This window comes from Elaeis guineensis, chromosome 2 (assembly GCF_000442705.2).
Source record: "Elaeis guineensis isolate ETL-2024a chromosome 2, EG11, whole genome shotgun sequence".
Classification (NCBI taxonomy): Eukaryota; Viridiplantae; Streptophyta; class Magnoliopsida; order Arecales; family Arecaceae; genus Elaeis; species Elaeis guineensis.
The window spans coordinates 114,806,022-114,824,470 of record NC_025994.2 but is presented as its reverse complement, the minus strand read 5'-3'; the positions used below and the strand labels follow the sequence as shown (position 1 = coordinate 114,824,470).

At 34.0% G+C, this 18,449-nt stretch overlaps 1 protein-coding gene across 2 annotated transcripts in view; it reads right to left on the bottom strand.

The window, feature by feature from the left end:
* LOC105041856 (putative leucine-rich repeat receptor-like serine/threonine-protein kinase At2g19230) overlaps positions 1–1,705 on the bottom strand; it is a 29,607-nt gene extending 27,902 nt beyond the window's left edge. Inside the window, exon 1 of one of the 2 annotated variants that reach the window (XM_073252854.1) lies at positions 1,564–1,705. In XM_073252854.1, coding sequence (XP_073108955.1) covers positions 1,564–1,657 — 94 coding nt within the window. In that variant the 5' untranslated portion in view covers positions 1,658–1,705. The remainder of the gene's footprint in view (positions 1–1,563) is intronic. The other variant, XM_019850700.3, reaches the window with a different exon arrangement.
* Between the last annotated feature and the right edge of the window lie 16,744 nt (positions 1,706–18,449).

Genomic DNA, 18,449 nt, shown 5'->3' with positions numbered 1-18,449 from the left:
AAATTTTGTTGTGTTCTTTTTTTTCTTTGAATTCTCTTCATTCAATAAATAAGAGCACCGGCCAAAAAATTCTCTCAAGTAAATATGAAATCCAACAAATTCTCCTAATAAAAGAATTCAATAAGGAGCATGTGATCTCAAAGGAGGAGGAGCAGCTGGATTCATGATTCGAGGCCTAGACTCTAGATCTGTGGCAACTGGTGGAAATTATATCATAGATATCTCTGATCCTAGTGTGGAGCTGAGGTGGGCAAGTATTATGCAAGGTAGGTGCAAGGGCCAACCTCTTAATCATCGAGGGTTACTCTACCACCATTATCAAGTGGATTCAAGGTCATAAGAGGGAGTCTAACACTCAACGGCTTTTGCAGGACATGTGGAGAATTGCAAGGGAGTATGTTTTCCTAAGTGCTAGGCATATCTACTAGGAGACGAATAGGACTATGGATTGGGTTGCCTCAGCATCATGGACCGATCTACCATCTCTTCTAATTGATATTTTATTTTCTAATTTTGTTGGATATATTCAGACTAGATAGTTATGATCCATCTGTCTTATCAAAAGAATATATAAAAAAAAAAAAGGAAGGGAAGGGGTTCTGGTCTTTACCTAAGCATGACATTATCTCCCCCCACCAATGTTAAATTCTTGATGGAAAATCTAATAACTACAATGATATAATGATAGACTACTCAAATTGGAGATGCACAATCTTGATATTTGATCTGCATTTCTAAAGATGCATAAAAATAAAAAGTAAAAGCTTTAGAGGTTTCCAACCCATTCATCAAACATGTGAAAAAAATGGTTTATGGCATGATATTGTGTCTTGTTTAAGCATCAAATCGGTAGGAGACCATCAAAATATGTGTTTTTCAATTGGTTGAAATCATAAACTAAAAGTGGCATGAGCTTTCCTTTTTAAAGAAAAATAGGCCATGTAAATTTTCAATTTAAATAATTTGTCATTTAATTTTAATTATTACATTTTTTTTTGTTAAAAATAATGATTTTGCATGTAGACTAAACTGAGGAGTTTTAATTTATGAAAAGATTTAAATATTAAAAATAAAAATCAATCTTATCCTTTATTTTTTTATTTTTTTTGGTAAGAATCTTATCCTCTATTTGTTAGTTGTTTCAAAGACTTGAAAGCTCTTTCCTTTTTTCAGTCCCACATTAGAGATATGAAAGCAAGTAGTCTTGCTTAAATGAAATCCTTCTAAAATTATAACAACAACAGCATGGCAATTTCTAGGTGTAATTCCTCTAACAGATCCGTCGGCTAATATCAAACAGGGCATGCTAGAAGTCCACCTTGCAATTCCACAAACAGGGAAGAAAAAAAACACAACCCCCAAGTCTGCCGTTCTAATCAAAATACTTTTGGATCAGTCGATGACCCATGTTGATAAATTGACCGGTCCTTCAATCTGTCCAACGAGTTATCCGCGCTAGAAACCGGTATGCATCTTTATGTAATCCATCTATACGAAGCTTTTTTCAGAATATCTCTACTGGTTTAGGGAAGAATTAGAGAAAACAAGCATTTTGGAGCTTACCCTCGGTGCTCGGCTGGCCATGAATTCGAACTGTGGCGACCGAGACAACCAAGATAAGAAAGCACCACACCAGCGAGCTTAGATAGCTCATCATCCCGGTATCTCAGCCTTTCAGACAACTGGTTTACGTATCGTACTGTTTGTGTGTGTCTATATACATATATATATATTCACCTAACCCGCGTCCGTGGTGTATGAGGCTCAAAACAAAAAAAAAAAAACAGCGGGCAGCTAGATCTGCAAACCAGCGTATGACATGTTGATGCAGGGAGGCTTCGTCGTGCAAAAATGAAAAAGAAAGGTCGTGTCCGACTCCAGCCGTAGCAGCAAGATATTGTCACCTACATATATATATCTATCTATGTGTGTATACTATTCAAAAATGACCGTTTGTGTACACTATTCAAAAATGACTATTTTTACAATAATACTATTGAAACGTTCTCTTTCAGGGGAAAAAAAAAACAGAACAGAACTATTCAAACGTTCTAGATATTTACTGCACTAGTTATTTCTTGAGTCGTGTGTCAATTTTGTTTATCTATAATGTTTGCAATAATTTCTGGATATGCTTTAAAATAACAAAATAAATATAAACGATGAATTTTAACTAGAAATAGCTTGTGATTTTTTTCCCAAGAATTGTATGCTTAGTTTAAGTAAATGTGACCGCTACAACTGAGTCTCATTTATGTCTCTGTTACTACATGCTTTTTCTTTATAAAAACTAAAAGCTATTTAATAGGAATGAGATGCCGGTCTTATGCCCGCTAAATTTCCCAACCGAATGCTGTTCAAGAGTGTCACATTGCATGGCCCAATCTTGCATTCATCTCGGACTTGGTCAAGAGCCTAAGACACGGCTTCTCCTTTCCATAAATTTCTGGGTAGACCTAGTCTACTATTAATTCTGTAGATAAAATCAATGAAAAATACAACAGCAGCATTTTAAGATGGTTAAGCAAGTGTCAGGTAATTGCAGTGATGTGGCATTTTTTTTATTGGTTTTGTCTGAAGTCTATCGAAAAATTCTTCAGTCTTTGAAAAAGGACTCATCAACTAATCCAAAGTCCACATCTCAATGGTGCTGGATTTCCACCATCTTGGCCGTTTCTTTCAAGGCAGACCGAGAAGATGCTGGGGTTCATAAGTTCGTCATTCCAAAAAAAAAAGAGAAAATCGTAAGTTCGTTAGCCAATCTTCCGTTAGCTGATTGGCATCCCTCTTACGTGGTTGTACCATCTGCACTTGTCCCTCGGGAAAGACCGGTGCATGCTATAATATTTAATGTAGCCAACTGAATCCGTCGTATCCCATGCTGCATCTATGGAGCCAAAAAAAACAAACAAACAAAAAAAGAGTGAAAACAAATTGTCAGTTTCAACCTTGTCTCTGAACACGACTGCGCTCAGGTATAATAAATGATTACAAGTTCATGACTGCAACCTTGGGCAACTGCAGATGTCTGCATACACAGAGGAAAAAAACCAATGAAAACCTTTATATTCCCCATAGATAATATCTAATATTATTTTTTATATTTTATTAATTTTTAATTTTTTATTAATTTATTACAATGCCGATGTGGTATCACGATTACAATGAATATTCACTCGGATGTCTGGATGTTCCGTTTCTAAGCAATTCTCCCAAAAAAAAAATCTTAGGATTTTTATTGCTGAAACATATAACGAAGAAAATTGCATGCTGAAGTTAACACAGAGAAGCTTCCTGATTAGTTGGTGACTTGGTATAATTTTAATCGCATGGCACCTTAGACCATTTACTTTCGTATCCCACGGCGGATGCAAAAGAGAAAATATGGAGTCAATTGACCCATCAAAAAAATTGATCCATATATTTAGATACTAAACTATTAATACGAGAAATCATAGAAAAAGTCAAAATAGATCTCATAACATAAGAAAAAATCAAAATTGATCTCATTAATTTTATGAATTGACTCCATATCTCATGTAAAATTTTAAAAAAATAAAAAATAAAAAAATTATAATAAAAAAATAATTATGATCTATATGTTTTCTATTTAATGACTCACATATCCTATCTCTCTTTTTCTTTCTCATTCTCTCACATCATTTTCACTTCTCTTCTTTCTTTTTCTCTTTTCTTTCTCTTTCTCTTATATTTAAACCTCATATTAATTTATTTTTTATATTTTAAAAAAATCACATTAATTTATTTTTTATTATAAAAAATATTTAAAATATTATATATTATTATTTTTATATATCTTATTATTTTTAAAAAAATATTTTATTATTTTTTTATATATTTTTTTATAATTTTATTATTTTTTATTATATTGATTCTATAAAATAAAATTTTTAGATCCACCGCAGCTCATATCATCAAGCGTGACTGTTACCAAAAAAAAAAAATAGAACCCAACATCCCTATAACTTTTCAAATATTGCTCTATAAAATGACGTGTCCATCGTGCTACCGTACAGAAGTATATTGAATTGACCGACAGTCGTAGAAAAATTTTCAAGGTGTCAACCAGTCCAGCAGGTAAACAAATTAATTGACTAAGGTAAGATATGCACGAGTAGGAAGTTTCCGGAGGTACGAATGGGAAAACGTCGAGGACTTATTCACTTAGGCACCATGCGACGTCATATCGATCGTTGAGAGGTTGATAATTACGAAGGCACATCCCTCGACTGCTTTATCTAATTAATTTAAAAAATATATATTTATAAAAATAATTTAATTTTTAATTTATTTATCAGATTGAGATAAAAAAGATAAAACATCATTTTGAATGATATTTTATCACCGCCACATCACCCATCTTTTTTTTCATTTTTCATATAGATGATGTCAAAAAAAAATTAAAATCATCAAATCAAATGGTATTTTTTAAAACATCATTTGAAATGGTGTTTTTAAAAACACCATTCCAAATGACATTTTTAAAAACGTCATATTATTTGATAATTTTAATTTTTTTTTCAAAATAAAATAAAATAAAATAAAAATAAAAATTATAATTATAATTTTGATAAAAATAAAAATTATCATTTCAAATTAGTATCTCCTTTTCAAATTATCCTTTTAAAAAAATATCTAAAAAAATTATTATAAAAAAATTAAAAATACCATAAAAAATTGAAAAGAAATAAAAATTATAATTTTAAATTTTAAAAAAATAAAAATTTTAATTTTAATTCAAATAAAAATCATCATTTCAGATTACAATCTCTTTTTCAAAATAATTTTTTTAAAAAACTATCATAAAAGAAAAAAAATAAAAAAAATGAGAAAAAAATAAAAATTATAATTTCAAATAAATTTTAAAAAATAAAAATTTTAATTTTAATTCAAATAAAAAAGATAATTTTAAATTATTTTCTCTATTTAAAATTAATTTATTTAAAAAAATATAAAAAAAACTTAAAAATTTAAAAAAATATATCATAAAAAAATAAAAAATGAGAAAAAATAAAAACTATAATTTTGAATTTAAAATAATAAAAAATTTAATTTTAAATCAAATAAAAAATATCATTTCAAATTACTTTCCCCATTTCAAATTAATTTTTTTTAAAAAATATCCAAAAAATAAAAAAATAAAAAGTGCCACAAAAAAGTTAAAAATTAAAAAAAATAAATAAAAAATAAAAATTATAATTTTAAATTTAAAAAAAAAATTTTTAATTTTAATTAAAATAAAAAATATCATTTCAAATTACTTTCTCCATTTCAAATTAATTTATTTAAAAAATATTCCAAACAAATGAAAAAATACCTAAAAAAACTTCATAAAAATATAAAAAAATGAAAAAAATAGAAAAAATTAAAATTTTAATTTTAATTTATAAAAAAAAATAAAATTTTAATTTGAATTCAAAAAAAATAAAAGAAAAAATGCCATAAAAAAAGTAAAAAAAATATATGAAAAAAATAAAAATTATAAATTGAAATTTTAAAAAAAATAAAATTTTAACTTTAATTCAAATAAAAATTATCATTTCAAATTACCTTCTCCATTTCAAATTATTTTTTTAAAAAATATCTGAAAAAAGAAAAAAATTGGTGTAAAAAAATAAAAAATACCATAAAAAAAGAAAAAAAAGAAAAAAATTGAATTAAAAAAATAAAAATTCTAATTCTAATTCAAAAATATATATTATAATTTTAAATTTAAAAAAATAAAAATTATAATTATAATTCAAATAAAAAACATCATTTCAAATTAATAATTAATTTAAATTTAATTTTTTTAAAAATATTTCAAACAAAAGAATAAAATACCTAAAAAAATGCCAAAAAGGGTAAAAATGGGAGAAAATTAAAATTATAATTTTAAATTATAAAAATTTTAATTTGGATTCCAAAAAATAAAAAAAATGCCATAAAAGAAGTGAATAAAAGGGAAAAAATGGTAAAAAAATAAAAATTGTAATTATAAATTTTAAAAAAAATTAACTTTAATTCAAATAAAAAATTATCATCTCAAATTACTATCTCCATTTTAAATTAATTTTATTTATTAAAAAATCACATAAAAATAACTAAAAAAATTTAAAAAAATAAAAAATATCATAAAAAAAGGAAAAAAATTGAAAGAAAATGCCAAAGGGAATGATGTTTTTGAGAATGCCATTCCTTTTGGCATTTTTGAAGTATAAAATCCCAAAAAAAATCCTCTCTCCCTCTTCTCCGGCATTTCTCTGACGTTTTCTCCTTTCCGACGGTACGGCGGTGAGCTCCCTCCTCTCTCTTTCCTCTTCCTCTCTCTCTCCCTCTTCTCTCCCTCTTCTTCTCTCTCTCCCTCTTCTCTCCCGCTTCCTCTCTCTCTCTCTCCCTCTTCTCTCCCTCTTCCTCTCTCTCTCCCTCTTTTTCTTTGGCCGCCGACGATAAAGGGCCGACGGTGCACCCGTGCGCCCTGGCGGCGGCCCCGACGGTAGCCCCCCGCAGTGGGCCCCGACCCTCCCCTTCCCTTGGCCTGCCCCCTCTTCCTCTCTCTCTCTCTCCCTCTTTTTCCTTGGCCGTCGACGATAGATGGCCGGCGGCGGGCCCGCACGCCCCGACGGCGGCCCCGTCGGTGGGCCCCGGCCCTCCCCTTCCCTTGGCCGGCACCCTCTTCTCTCCCTCTTCCTCTCTCTCTCCCTCTTTTTCCTTGGCCGTCGGCGACAGACGACCAGTGGCAGGCCCGCACGCCCCGACGGCGACCCCCCATGGCGGGCCCCGGCCCTCCCCTTCCCTTGGTCGGCCCCCTCTTCTCTCTCTCTTCCTCTCTCTCTCTCCCTCTTCCTCTCTCTCTCTCCCTCTTTTTCCTTGGCCGCCGGCGACAGACGGCCGATGGCTGGCTTGCACGCCTCGGCGGCGGCCCCCCACGGTGAGCCCCGGCCCTCCCCTTTTCTTGGCCGGCCCCCTCTTCTCTCCCTCTTTCTCTCTCTCTCTCTCTCCCTCTTCCTCTCTCTCTCTCCCTTTTTTTCCTTGGCCACCGGTGACAGACGGCCGGCGGTGGGCCCGCGTGCCTAGGCGGTGGCCCCGACGGCGTCCCCCCGCGACGGGCCCCGGCGGCGGCCCCCCGACGATGTGTACAGTTTACAGTATTCATTTTTATAAATATCATTTTACAGTATTCATAATCTATTAAAATTTTAGCTTACTAATTTTTTTTATTTTAACTCTATCAATTTTTGTGAGAGCCATATACAGATGAGATATTGGCTATATTACTGCAGATGTGTACAGTTGGACATGACATATGGACTGTTAGGATGCCACTTATTTGTTTTGATGTGGTAGAGTAGCATCTTTCCGATCGTATCCTGCGGTAGTTTGGTCAGATTCAGGGCATCCCAGGGCAGTTTGATACCAGCCAGAGATTTCATCGTATTGATCGACGAGAGAGAGCTCGTATTGACTGGCATATCAGACATGCAGAGTACATCGATATTTGGGATGCACGTCGAGATCACATTGTTTACGATGATCCCATTTTGAGAGGCCGTTCATATATATTTTTTAACATTACAGTGCGAATCATTGGACAGCCTCGGTATGCAGTTTTTGGATACGAGGGCGAGAGTTCTGCTGTGCGTCTTTTGGTAAGACTACAAAAATTAGTTTGTGTTGTTTGTGTTATATTTTTGTTTTATATTTTATCATTTATTAACTATTTTATTTTTATTTTGTAGATCGATTCTATGTCGGATCTTGTGTTGGACGCTTGTCGTGCTTTATCTACGACTGATGAGGACGAACGGATTCGGATACTGCGTGAGATAGAGAGAACAAGTTTCAAAATATTGATGGCGATTGGTGTTGATCCATATAGCTGTGCGCCTTGGTATGGAACAGCCGATGCGCCAGATATGACATATATGTCGTCACCATATGTTTCACATATGCCATCACCGCATATTCTGCAGATGTCATCACTAGATGCTGCACATATGCCATCGCCTTTTGATCCATAGATGGCAGCGCCTTCTTCTTCCTACATCTCCCAGATGACATCATCGGGTACCAGTTGGCCACAGGAGTATGATACTTTCTTTTCAGGCCTATCCGTGTATCTAGATGAAAGGGTTGAGTGGGTCGCTCAGTCCGTAGATGATCCGACAGCATCAGTTATTCCTAAGCAGCATGACCAGCAGATCTCCTCCATTGATATAGGGGAGGAGCCATCACAGCAGGAGCACGAGCAGCCGTTGAGGATCTTCCTGAGAAGGTCCAAGCGACCACAGGCACCACGACATCCTTGTGGGACTTAGTCTTTTATAGATTTATACTTAATATTTTTAAAATTTTTATTGTATTATTTTTTGTATACTTGATATTTTTATTCTATTTAATATTATTAATTATTTATTTTATTTTATATTATTCTATTTCAAGTGATCGGATATTATGCTTTGTGGATATGGATACATATACTCTAATGTATCTCAGAACATTAGGAAAGAAAAAGTTATGCTAAAAAGGCTATAGAAATTATAACGTAAATAATAATAATATATCCGATAATTTAATTATGAGATGAATCAGACCGCACTGGTATATCTCGATCTGGTATGGGCACGAACAGCTACGTACGGTGCAGTATGGGAAAAAAATTAATTAATTTGAAATGGAGAAAGTAATTTGAAATGATGTTTCTTATTTGAATTAAAATTAAAATTTTTATTTTTTTAAATTTAAAATTCTAATTTTTATTTCTTTCTTATTTCTTTCTCATTTTTATTTTTTTATGGTATTTTTATTTTTTTTATTTTTTAAGATTTTTTTGAGATATTTTTTTAAAAAAATTAATTTTAAATAGAGAAAATAATTTAAAATTATGTTTTTTATTTGAATTAATATTTAAATTTTTATTTTTTAAAATTTAAAATTATAATTTTTATTTTTTTCTCATTTTTTCTTCTTTGTTTGGAATATTTTTTTTAAAAAATAATTTGAAATGAAAAAAGTAATTTGAAATGATATTTTTTATTTTAATTAAAATTAAAAATTTTATTTTTTTTAAATTTAAAATTATAATTTTTATTTTTTTCCTATTTTTTTAAATTTTTGGCTTCTTTATGGCACTTTTTATTTTTTTAATTTTTTAATTTTTTGACATATTTTTTTAAAAAAATTAATTTTAAATGGAGAAAGTAATTTGAAATGATATTTTTTATTTGAATTAAAATTAAAATTTTTATTTTTTTAATTAAAAATTTTTATTTTTATTTTTTTCTCATTTATTTCTCATTTTTTTCTTTTTTATGTTATATTTTATTTTTTTAATTTTTTAAATTTTTTTTTGAATATTTTTTTAAAAATATTAATTTTAAATGAAGAAAATAATTTGAAATTATCTTTTTTATTTGAATTAAAATTAAAATTTTTATTTTTCAAAATTTAGAATTATAATTTTTATTTTTTTTCTCAATTTTTTCTTCTTTGTTTGAAATATTTTTTAAAAAAATAATTTGAAATGGGGAAAGAAATTTAAAATGGTATTTTTTATTTTAATTAAAATTAAAAATTTTATTTCTTAAATTAAAAATTATAATTTTTATTTTTTTCCCTTTTCTTAAATTTTTTGATTTTAATGGCACTTCTTTTAATTTTTTATTTATTTGATATATTTTTTTAAAAAATTTAATTTGAAATGGAGAAAGTAATTTGAAATGATATTTTTTATTTGAATTAAAATTAAAATTTTATTTTTTTAAATTTAAAATTATGATTTTTATTTTTTTTTCTCATTTCTTTCTCATTTTTTCTTTTTTTATGGTAGTTTTTATTTTTTTTAATTTTTTAAGATTTCTTTTTGAGATATTTTTTTAAAAATTAATTTTAAATAGACAAAATAATTTAAAATTATCTTTTTTATTTGAATTAAAATTAAAATTTTTATTCTTTAAAATTTATTCAAAATTATAATTTTTATTTTTTTCTCATTTTTTTCTTCTTTTATGATTTTTTTAAAAAATATTAATTTGAAAAGAAGATTGTAATTTGAAATGATGATTTTTATTTAAATTAAAATTAAAATTTTTATTTTCTTAAAATTTAAAATTATAATTTTTATTTCTTTTTAATTTTTTTTATGGTATTTTTAATTTTTTTATATCAATTTTTTTCAAATATTTTTTTAAAAACATAATTTGAAATGGGGATACTAATTTGAAATGATAATTTTTATTTTTATCAAAATTATAATTTTAATTTTTTTATAAATTTAAAATTTTTATTTTTATTTTATTTATTTTTTATCATTTTTTTTGAGAAGAAATTAAAATCGTCAAATAATATGGCGTTTTTAAAAACGTCATTTGTTTTGGTGATTTCAATTTTTTTTTTTTTGCGTTGTCTACCTGAAAAATTGGAGGTGACGTAGCGATGATAAAACGTCATTCAAAATTATGTTTTATCCCTATTGCATCAATTCGATAAATAAATTAAAAATTAAATTATTTTTATAAATAATTTTTTTTTAAATTAATTAGGTAAAGCACTTCAGATCCCACGTTACAAGTACCCCATGGACTTAGTCACTTTATTATCCATAGAGATTAACGTGGCGCGAATTCAACATGGCATGCTTTTGATCATTTGCGTTGCATGGCTGGCCACAACCCAGTGCAACTCGTCCACTGGCTCCACTGCTATGGCAGCAAATTTTGGCTTCTCAGTTGCTAGCTTCCATCAGGCAAGCTAGCTTGGGATTCATTTAGTTTTTTTCGCTAAGCTTGGGATTCATTTAGTTGGGATATGTCAGGATACGAAATAATTTAATAATTTTTGAATATTATTTATTAAAAAAAATAATTATAGAAAGAAATTAATTTTATCATGTTTGATGGGTGAAAAAATTTTTCTAAAAAAATGATATTGAAAATAGAATACTATCTTTGGTTGGAGGAAATCTTGTACAAGGATATCATCAAATTTCTAATTAATACCTTAAAATCAACAATATAAGTAATAGTATTTTTTTTCGATCCATTTATTGACTTTTTGTAGCCCACTTACATAAAAGTTATCGATATTGGCTATTTCAAATATTAAAATATATTTACATAAGTTATATATATATATATACACACACACACAATTTAGTTTAAATATTTTTAAATTAATTATACATATATTAAAATATAATTCTTATTGTAAATAAATTTTAGTACATTTTGGTATATAAATAAATATATTAATTATTAATAAATCGTAAGTTAGATTTATTGATGGTTAATAATATTTGTTAATTATTTATTAACAATTAGACTTTACTAATAAATATTTTAATATATAAAATAAATTGGTATTTATAACAATTATTAGTCGATATACTAATATATTGACAATATATTAGTATAAAATTAATATAATTAATATCCATTTCTCATAACAAACATAATAATTTGATGAACAAAAATCATATAGCTGGCACTAAAGAAAAAATTGTGGGATGGACTTCCGATTTCACCATATTTTTTCGGGTATCCACCTTAAAAAAAATATATATAAAAGTCAAAGGCTCTTTTTACTAATAGAGTCATCAGTCTTGTAATTAAAAAAAAAAACATGACATTCTCTTTTCTTCTTTATTTTTATAACATATTTTTTATTGATATACTGTTATGATTTGATATCTCGAGATTCAGCCCACATTGAGCCCACAGCGAGATTCGCGACGAAAAACGGAGTCCAACAAGACCAAGATCACCTGAATCGGAGCTCGGATGGAGGAGATACGAGCTTTTGAAGTCGGCACGAGAATCGAGGCGGCGGAGGACCGCCGGCGACCGGCGGCGGCGCGCGGGACGCGCGTCCCAGGCCCAGGCCCGCGCGGGACGCGTGACCCAGGCCTGCTGGCCCCTTGCCCCGGTCCACCGTGGACTGGGTGGTCCACGGCACGGTCTGTGAACCGCGTGGGCGTTTCCCATGCGTTTCTCACGGTCCACGGCACTATTCCATGGACCGGAGCGCGATCCAACGGTCCAGAGGGCTCCCGGTCTTGATCCGACGGTCCAGGGGTTTTTTGACTTTGTTTAGGACTCCTAATCCCTCTCTAATCAAGTTTTAAACTAGGTTTAAGCCTTTAAAAGGCCCTGTGAGGTAACAGAGAGGGTATAGGTTCGGTTTCTCGCCGCCGTACGAACCGAGAAGAGAGAGAGAGGCGAGAGCGTTGTGAGAGAAGGAGCAGGAGGCTCCTGGACAGCGGTCGCCAGGCTCTTCAGGGGTTCAGGGGGGTCTTCAAGAGAGAGAGAGCTTTTGTGAGGGGAACTTCAGGTGAGAGAGAATTGGGTGTACAAGGGTTGAGGGTGAGGTCTCCTCTTGTAAAATTTCTTTTTCATAGTGAAGTTTGCATGGGCCGTGGAGGCGAGCCCTTTTGTGGCTGATCCACGTATTTTGATTGTTTTTCCTTTTATTTTGTTTCTTCTTTCTTCCTGCTGCATCGCGTGGTACTGAAAGGATCTTGGGAGGTGGTGTCCTGGCCAGACATCCACCCAACAAGTGGTATCAGAGCAAAGCTGTACAAGGACGCAGATTGCAGTGGTGGTGAGCAAGACTGAAGATGGAGAAAACAGGAATAATCAAGATGGAGATCAACAAGTTTGATGGCAAGAGCAATTTCTCCTTGTGGCAGGCAAGGGTGAAGGACGTGCTCATCCAACAGGGGTTGATCGATGCTCTCTTGTGCGATGAAAAGCCGACCACCATGGAGGTGCGGGATTGGAAATGGCTACAGATGCAGGCGGTGAGTACCATCCGCATGTACCTGGCAGATGAGGTGGTGATCCATGTGCTGAGCGAGACTTCCCCGATGGTGCTGTGGTCGAAACTCGAGGAGTTGTACATAACGAAGTCTCTCACCAACACTCTTTTCCTCTGGAGGCAGTTTTACCAACTGCGGATGACTGAGGGACAGAGCGTGCAGGAGCATCTGAGCCACTTCCAGAAGATCCTCACCGACCTTCTCAGCGTTGGCGAGAACGTTGAGGAGAAGACCAGGGCGCTGGTTTTGCTGGCGTCGCTTCCTTCTTCGTACGAGTCCTTGGTGACTGCTCTTCTAGTGGGGAAGAGCACTATCAAGATGGACGAGGTCACCGCGGCGATACTCCAGAACGAGGTTCTCAGGAGGGAGAACCCAGCTTCGAGCTCAGGTGTCGATAGCTCAGCTTTGGTGACTTCTGGAGGTGCAGGAGGCGGTAGACGGAGCGACAGGAGATCGCATCGAGGGCGGTCTAAGTCCAGGAGGGACTTGAGCAAAACCAGGTGTTACCGGTGTGAGGAGTTGGGGCATCTAGGCAGAGATTGCCCTCAACTGAAAAATCGGACGGTGGCTGCTGTAGCGACGGCCGGCAGTGATTTAGATGGAGATGTCTTTGAGACATCTGACGAGGTATCTGCTTCTTCCCAGCAGTGGATATTAGATTCTGCATGCCCCTATCATGTATGTTGCAGAGAAGAGCAGTTTGACTCCCTGGAAAACAGTGAGGGCACTGTATATCTGCCGGATGGATCGAGCTGTGCGATCAGAGGCATTGGGACGGTCAGCTGGAGGACACATGACGGTGCAGTGAGGAGATTGGGGGAGGTCCGATACATACCCGATTTCAGGCGGAATCTTATCTCACTTAGTAGACTAGATTCGAGAGGCTACAGGACGGTAGCTGGTGGAGGAATCCTGAGGGTGCTACGCGGCGATAGGATTGTGCTGGAGGGGAAGAAGGAGAGCAGAGGACATTATTACCTGGCAGGGAGCCCAGTGCGAGGTGGAGCATCGGGAGCCAGGTGGAGCCCAGAGCGAGGTAGAGCTCCAGGAGGCGGATCGGGAACGAGATAGGAGACTCGGGAGGACGAGAGGCGACGTCGCAAGGTAAGATTCCTATTGCCGTAGGATGATGCCTCGAGTAGGTCTCAGGTCAGGAGGAGCACAGCATACGACGGAGATAGGATCGAGCAGCCTGGCTCGACTCCCATGTTTGCCCATCCATGATCAGCAGGCGATTGCCCCAGGGCATGGGGGCGAGGAGATCCAGAAGCTCTCGGAGTTTGGAGGAGGCCGAATATCGAGTCGAGGTGGAGATTGTTAGGATTTGACGCCTTGAGATTCAGTCCACATTGAGCCCACAGCGAGGTTCGCGGTGAAAAATGGAGTCCAACAAGATCAAGATCACCTGAATCGGAGCTCGGATGGAGGAGATACGAGCTTTTGAAGTCAGCACGAGAATCGAGGCGGCGGAGGACCGCCGGCGACCGGCGGCGGGCGGCAGCGGTGCGGCCGCAGGCGGCGGCCCGCGGGACGTGCGTCCCAGGCCCGCGTGGGACGCGGGACCCAAGCCCGTGTGGGACGCGCGACCCAGGCCCACGCGGGACGCGCGACCCAGGCCCAGGCCCGCGCGGGACGCGCGACCCAGGCCTGCTGGCCCCTTGCCTCGGTCCATCGTGGACCGGGTGGTCCACGGCGCGGTCTGTGGACCGCGTGGGTATTTTCCACGCGTTTCTCGCAGTCCACGATACTATTCCATGGACCGGAGCGCGATCCAACGGTCCAGAGGGCTCCCGGTCTTGATCCGACGGTCCAGGGGTTTTTTGGCTTTGTTTAGGACTCCTAATCCCTCTCTAATCAAGTTTTAAACTAGGTTTAAGCCTTTAAAAGGCCCTGTGAGGTAACAGAGAGGGTATGGGTTCGGTTTCTCACCGCCGTACGAACCGAGAAGAGAGAGAGAGGCGAGAGCGTTGTGAGAGAAGGAGCAGGAGGCTCCTGGACAGCGGTCGCCAGGCTCTTCAGGGGTTTAGGGAGGTCTTCAAGAGAGAGAGAGCTTTTGTGAGGAGAACTTCAGGTGAGAGAGAATTGGGTGTACAAGGGTTGAGGGTGAGGTCTCCTCTTGTAAAATTTCTTTTTCATAGTGAAGTTTGCATACCCCGTGGAGACGAGCCCTTTTGTGGCTGATCCACGTATTTTGATTATTTTTCCTTTTGTTTTGTTTCTTCTTTCTTCCTGCTGCATCGCGTGGTACTGAAAGGATCTTGGGAGGTGGTGTCCTGGCCAGACATCCACCCAACATATACATTATATGACTAAGTAATACATAACAAACAAATTAATAATCTAGCAAATTAATATATATCTCTAATTAAATCGATATACGATTTTCAGAATATAATATTCACCAGCATATAGTATATAGCTAGATAAGATGATACGTATTTAACAAATTAGTCATCTAGTAGCCTAATATATATCTCCAAGCAAATCAATATATAGTTTCTAAAATACCATATCATCAATACACATGACATAGCTGGGTAAAACTACGCATAGGGAGGATCCATATATATATTCTTGTAAAACGTATATTCTAAAAACTATATCGATTTACCTTGAGTTGTATATTGGATCATTGCTAGGTGTACATTACAGAATCTTATAATATGTATAAGAAAGACAATGAGTGTATGTCATCCAACCATATAGTATATACTGAAAAATATGATATTCTAAAAACTGTGTATCAATTTGTTTGGAGATATATATTGGGTTACTAGATGGCTAATTTGTTAAGTGTGTATTATCTAACCATGTAGATATATTGATGAACATCATATTAAGTAGGAGAAACATAGTAAAGTTGGAAGATGATAGCATATTTTTTTCTCTAGTTTCCGCCCCACATAATATTTGTTTGTAATCTAATATGGCCAGATCAACCCCAACCAAACAGAGCCTTAAGGAGATGCAAAACTCCAAGCTGGCTGAAGCAATCTGCATGAAAGGATCCAGCTCATTGGTTCTTTATGAACCTCTTATTCCTTTTCCTTTTTCCCCAGTTGAAGGCTCGTTAGGAGCTTGAACTAAGCTTCGAAAGCATAAGTATTGTACAGACAGCTCAAATTGCAGACAGAACCTTTACCTTGGGAGGCGTAGGGGGAGCAACTCTATACAATGCATCCCTGTCAAATTCGCAGTTCTACTTCAGGATCACATAGATGAAGGGGGTAGTTTCATAAATTTAAATGTTGTTATTTTAAGCAGAGACCTTGTTTCAGATATATAGTTGAGATGGAATGCCGGAGAGACCCCAGGTTGCATGCTTTTTTAACTGGAATACGTTGGGTACAGGCATAGGACTGCGTGTCATCGTTGCAGGAGGGAATGGCGTTCATGCCAAGACTATGGCCAAGCTATCCGTACAAAAACACAAAAAAGTGCAAAATTTGCAGGAAGAAAATGAAAATAAGTCGTGCTAACAAATGAATCTCTGTAGCACAAGTACTGTGAAAGTAAAAAACTGACTGAACTTTTTTCTTTTTATCTTTTTCTGGCTGAGAACCTAAATTTTCAAGCTACCGGCATATTTGCATATATACTAAAGTAAGCAATCAGGATTCAGCTCCGGTATGTTTGCACGATCACTGCAAATATTCAAAATCATCTGTTATTCCCACCTTCATTTTGGAATCAGACACAAATATCAGAAAGAAAGATCAAGTTCTCACCAGAAAAGGCATCTGAATTATTAACGAAAAATACATGCAATCCAGATGCAGAATTCAGATTACTAATTATCAAGAAAGCATGCTTGCATATATCTTATTTGCTGGTGATGTGTTCCACTATGAATAATTCAAATGATGCCAACAACTTGAGGAGAAGAGGACAAGGTCCACTTGGCATCATGCTGCTTAATTGCATTTCACAATAGAGAATGACAAGGCTCAGAGCATGGTTTCAGTGATAAGCACACACTCGATCATCATTGATGTGCTCAAGATGGACAAGAGCTCAAAATGTTAAATATTGAGCCTCTTCAAGGGGAATAAATATAAAATTAAATAGCTAATAAGATAATAGAGACAGTGCATCGGAGACTACAATCTCACTATGACTGCTCTTGATCCAACACCAAGTACTCCAAATCGGTAGCATGTCTAAAAAATCTAATTGACAGAATTTGTATTCCACTTATCATAGTAACTCAAAGTCAACATCATAAAAAACTTCATGTAATTTGATGTTTTAATTAAGGACATAAGTTCAGTTAGTTTTTCAAATCTTTTGGGAGCATTTCCATCAAGATTTTCTTCAAAGATAGACATAGCTATCTTTTATAATATTATCCCACAAACCAGAAAAATACCACCCTATCTTTCAAATATCTCACATCTATTTTAGAGTGCAGATACCTCCAAAATAGCTCAGATGCTCTAAGAAACCGTAAGGAAGCGAGGAAAAGTGCATTGGAAAGTTTCAATTTTAAACTGCTTATTTCTTATGCAGCATTAATGACCTTAGTACGTATGCAAAAGAATAAAAACAAAAGATATGCATGGAAGGTATACACATAAATATCAGTTTTGGATGGATTTTCATGCAAATTCCAATATTTAGAAGGGCTTATACACAAAAATTCCTTGATTTTTTTTTAAAGAAAAAGTGCAACGGTGTTAATGTATACAGGATAACTAGTAGCCATGAAGAAGGTATTTAGATACTAAACTATTAGTATGAAAAATCATAAAAAAAATCAAAATAGATCCCATAACATAAGAAAAAGTCAAAATTAATCCCATTAATTTTATGAATTGACTCCATATCTCATATAAAATTTTTAAAAAATAAAAAAAATTATAATAAAAAAATAATTATGATCTATATTTTTTCTATTTAATGACTCACATATTCTATCTCTCTTTTTCTTTCTCATTCTCTCACATCATTTTCACTTCTCTTCTTCTTTCTCTTTTCTCTTTCTCTGCCTCTTATATTTAAACCTCATATTAATTTATTTTTTATATTCTAAAAAAATCATATTAATTTATTTTTTATTATAAAAATATTTAAAATATTATATATTACTATTTTTATAAATCTTATTATTTTTTAAAAAAATATTTTATTATTTTTTATATATCTTTTTATAATTTTATTATTTTTTTATTACATTGATTCTATAAAATAAAATTTTTAGATCCACTGCAGCTCATATCATCAAGCGTGGCGTCACTATTACCAAAAAAAAAAATAGAACCCAACGTCCCTATAACTTTTCAAATATTGCTCTATAAAATGACGTGTCCATCATGCTACCGTACAGAAGTATATTGAATTGACCGACAGTCGTAGAAAAATTTTCAAGGTGTCAACCAGTCCAGCAGGTAAACAAATTAATTGACTAAGGTAAGATATGCAGAGTACTTTATCTAATTAATTTAAAAAAAAAATTATTTATAAAAATAAAATTACCATTTAAAATGGTGTTTTTGAAAATATCATTCCAAATGGCGTTTTCAAAAATACTATTTTTTTCTTTTCTTCATTTTATTTCAAAAATAAAATGATGTTTTCAAAAATACAATCTTTTTCCTTTTCTTCATTTTATTCCAAAAATATCATTTTATCTCAA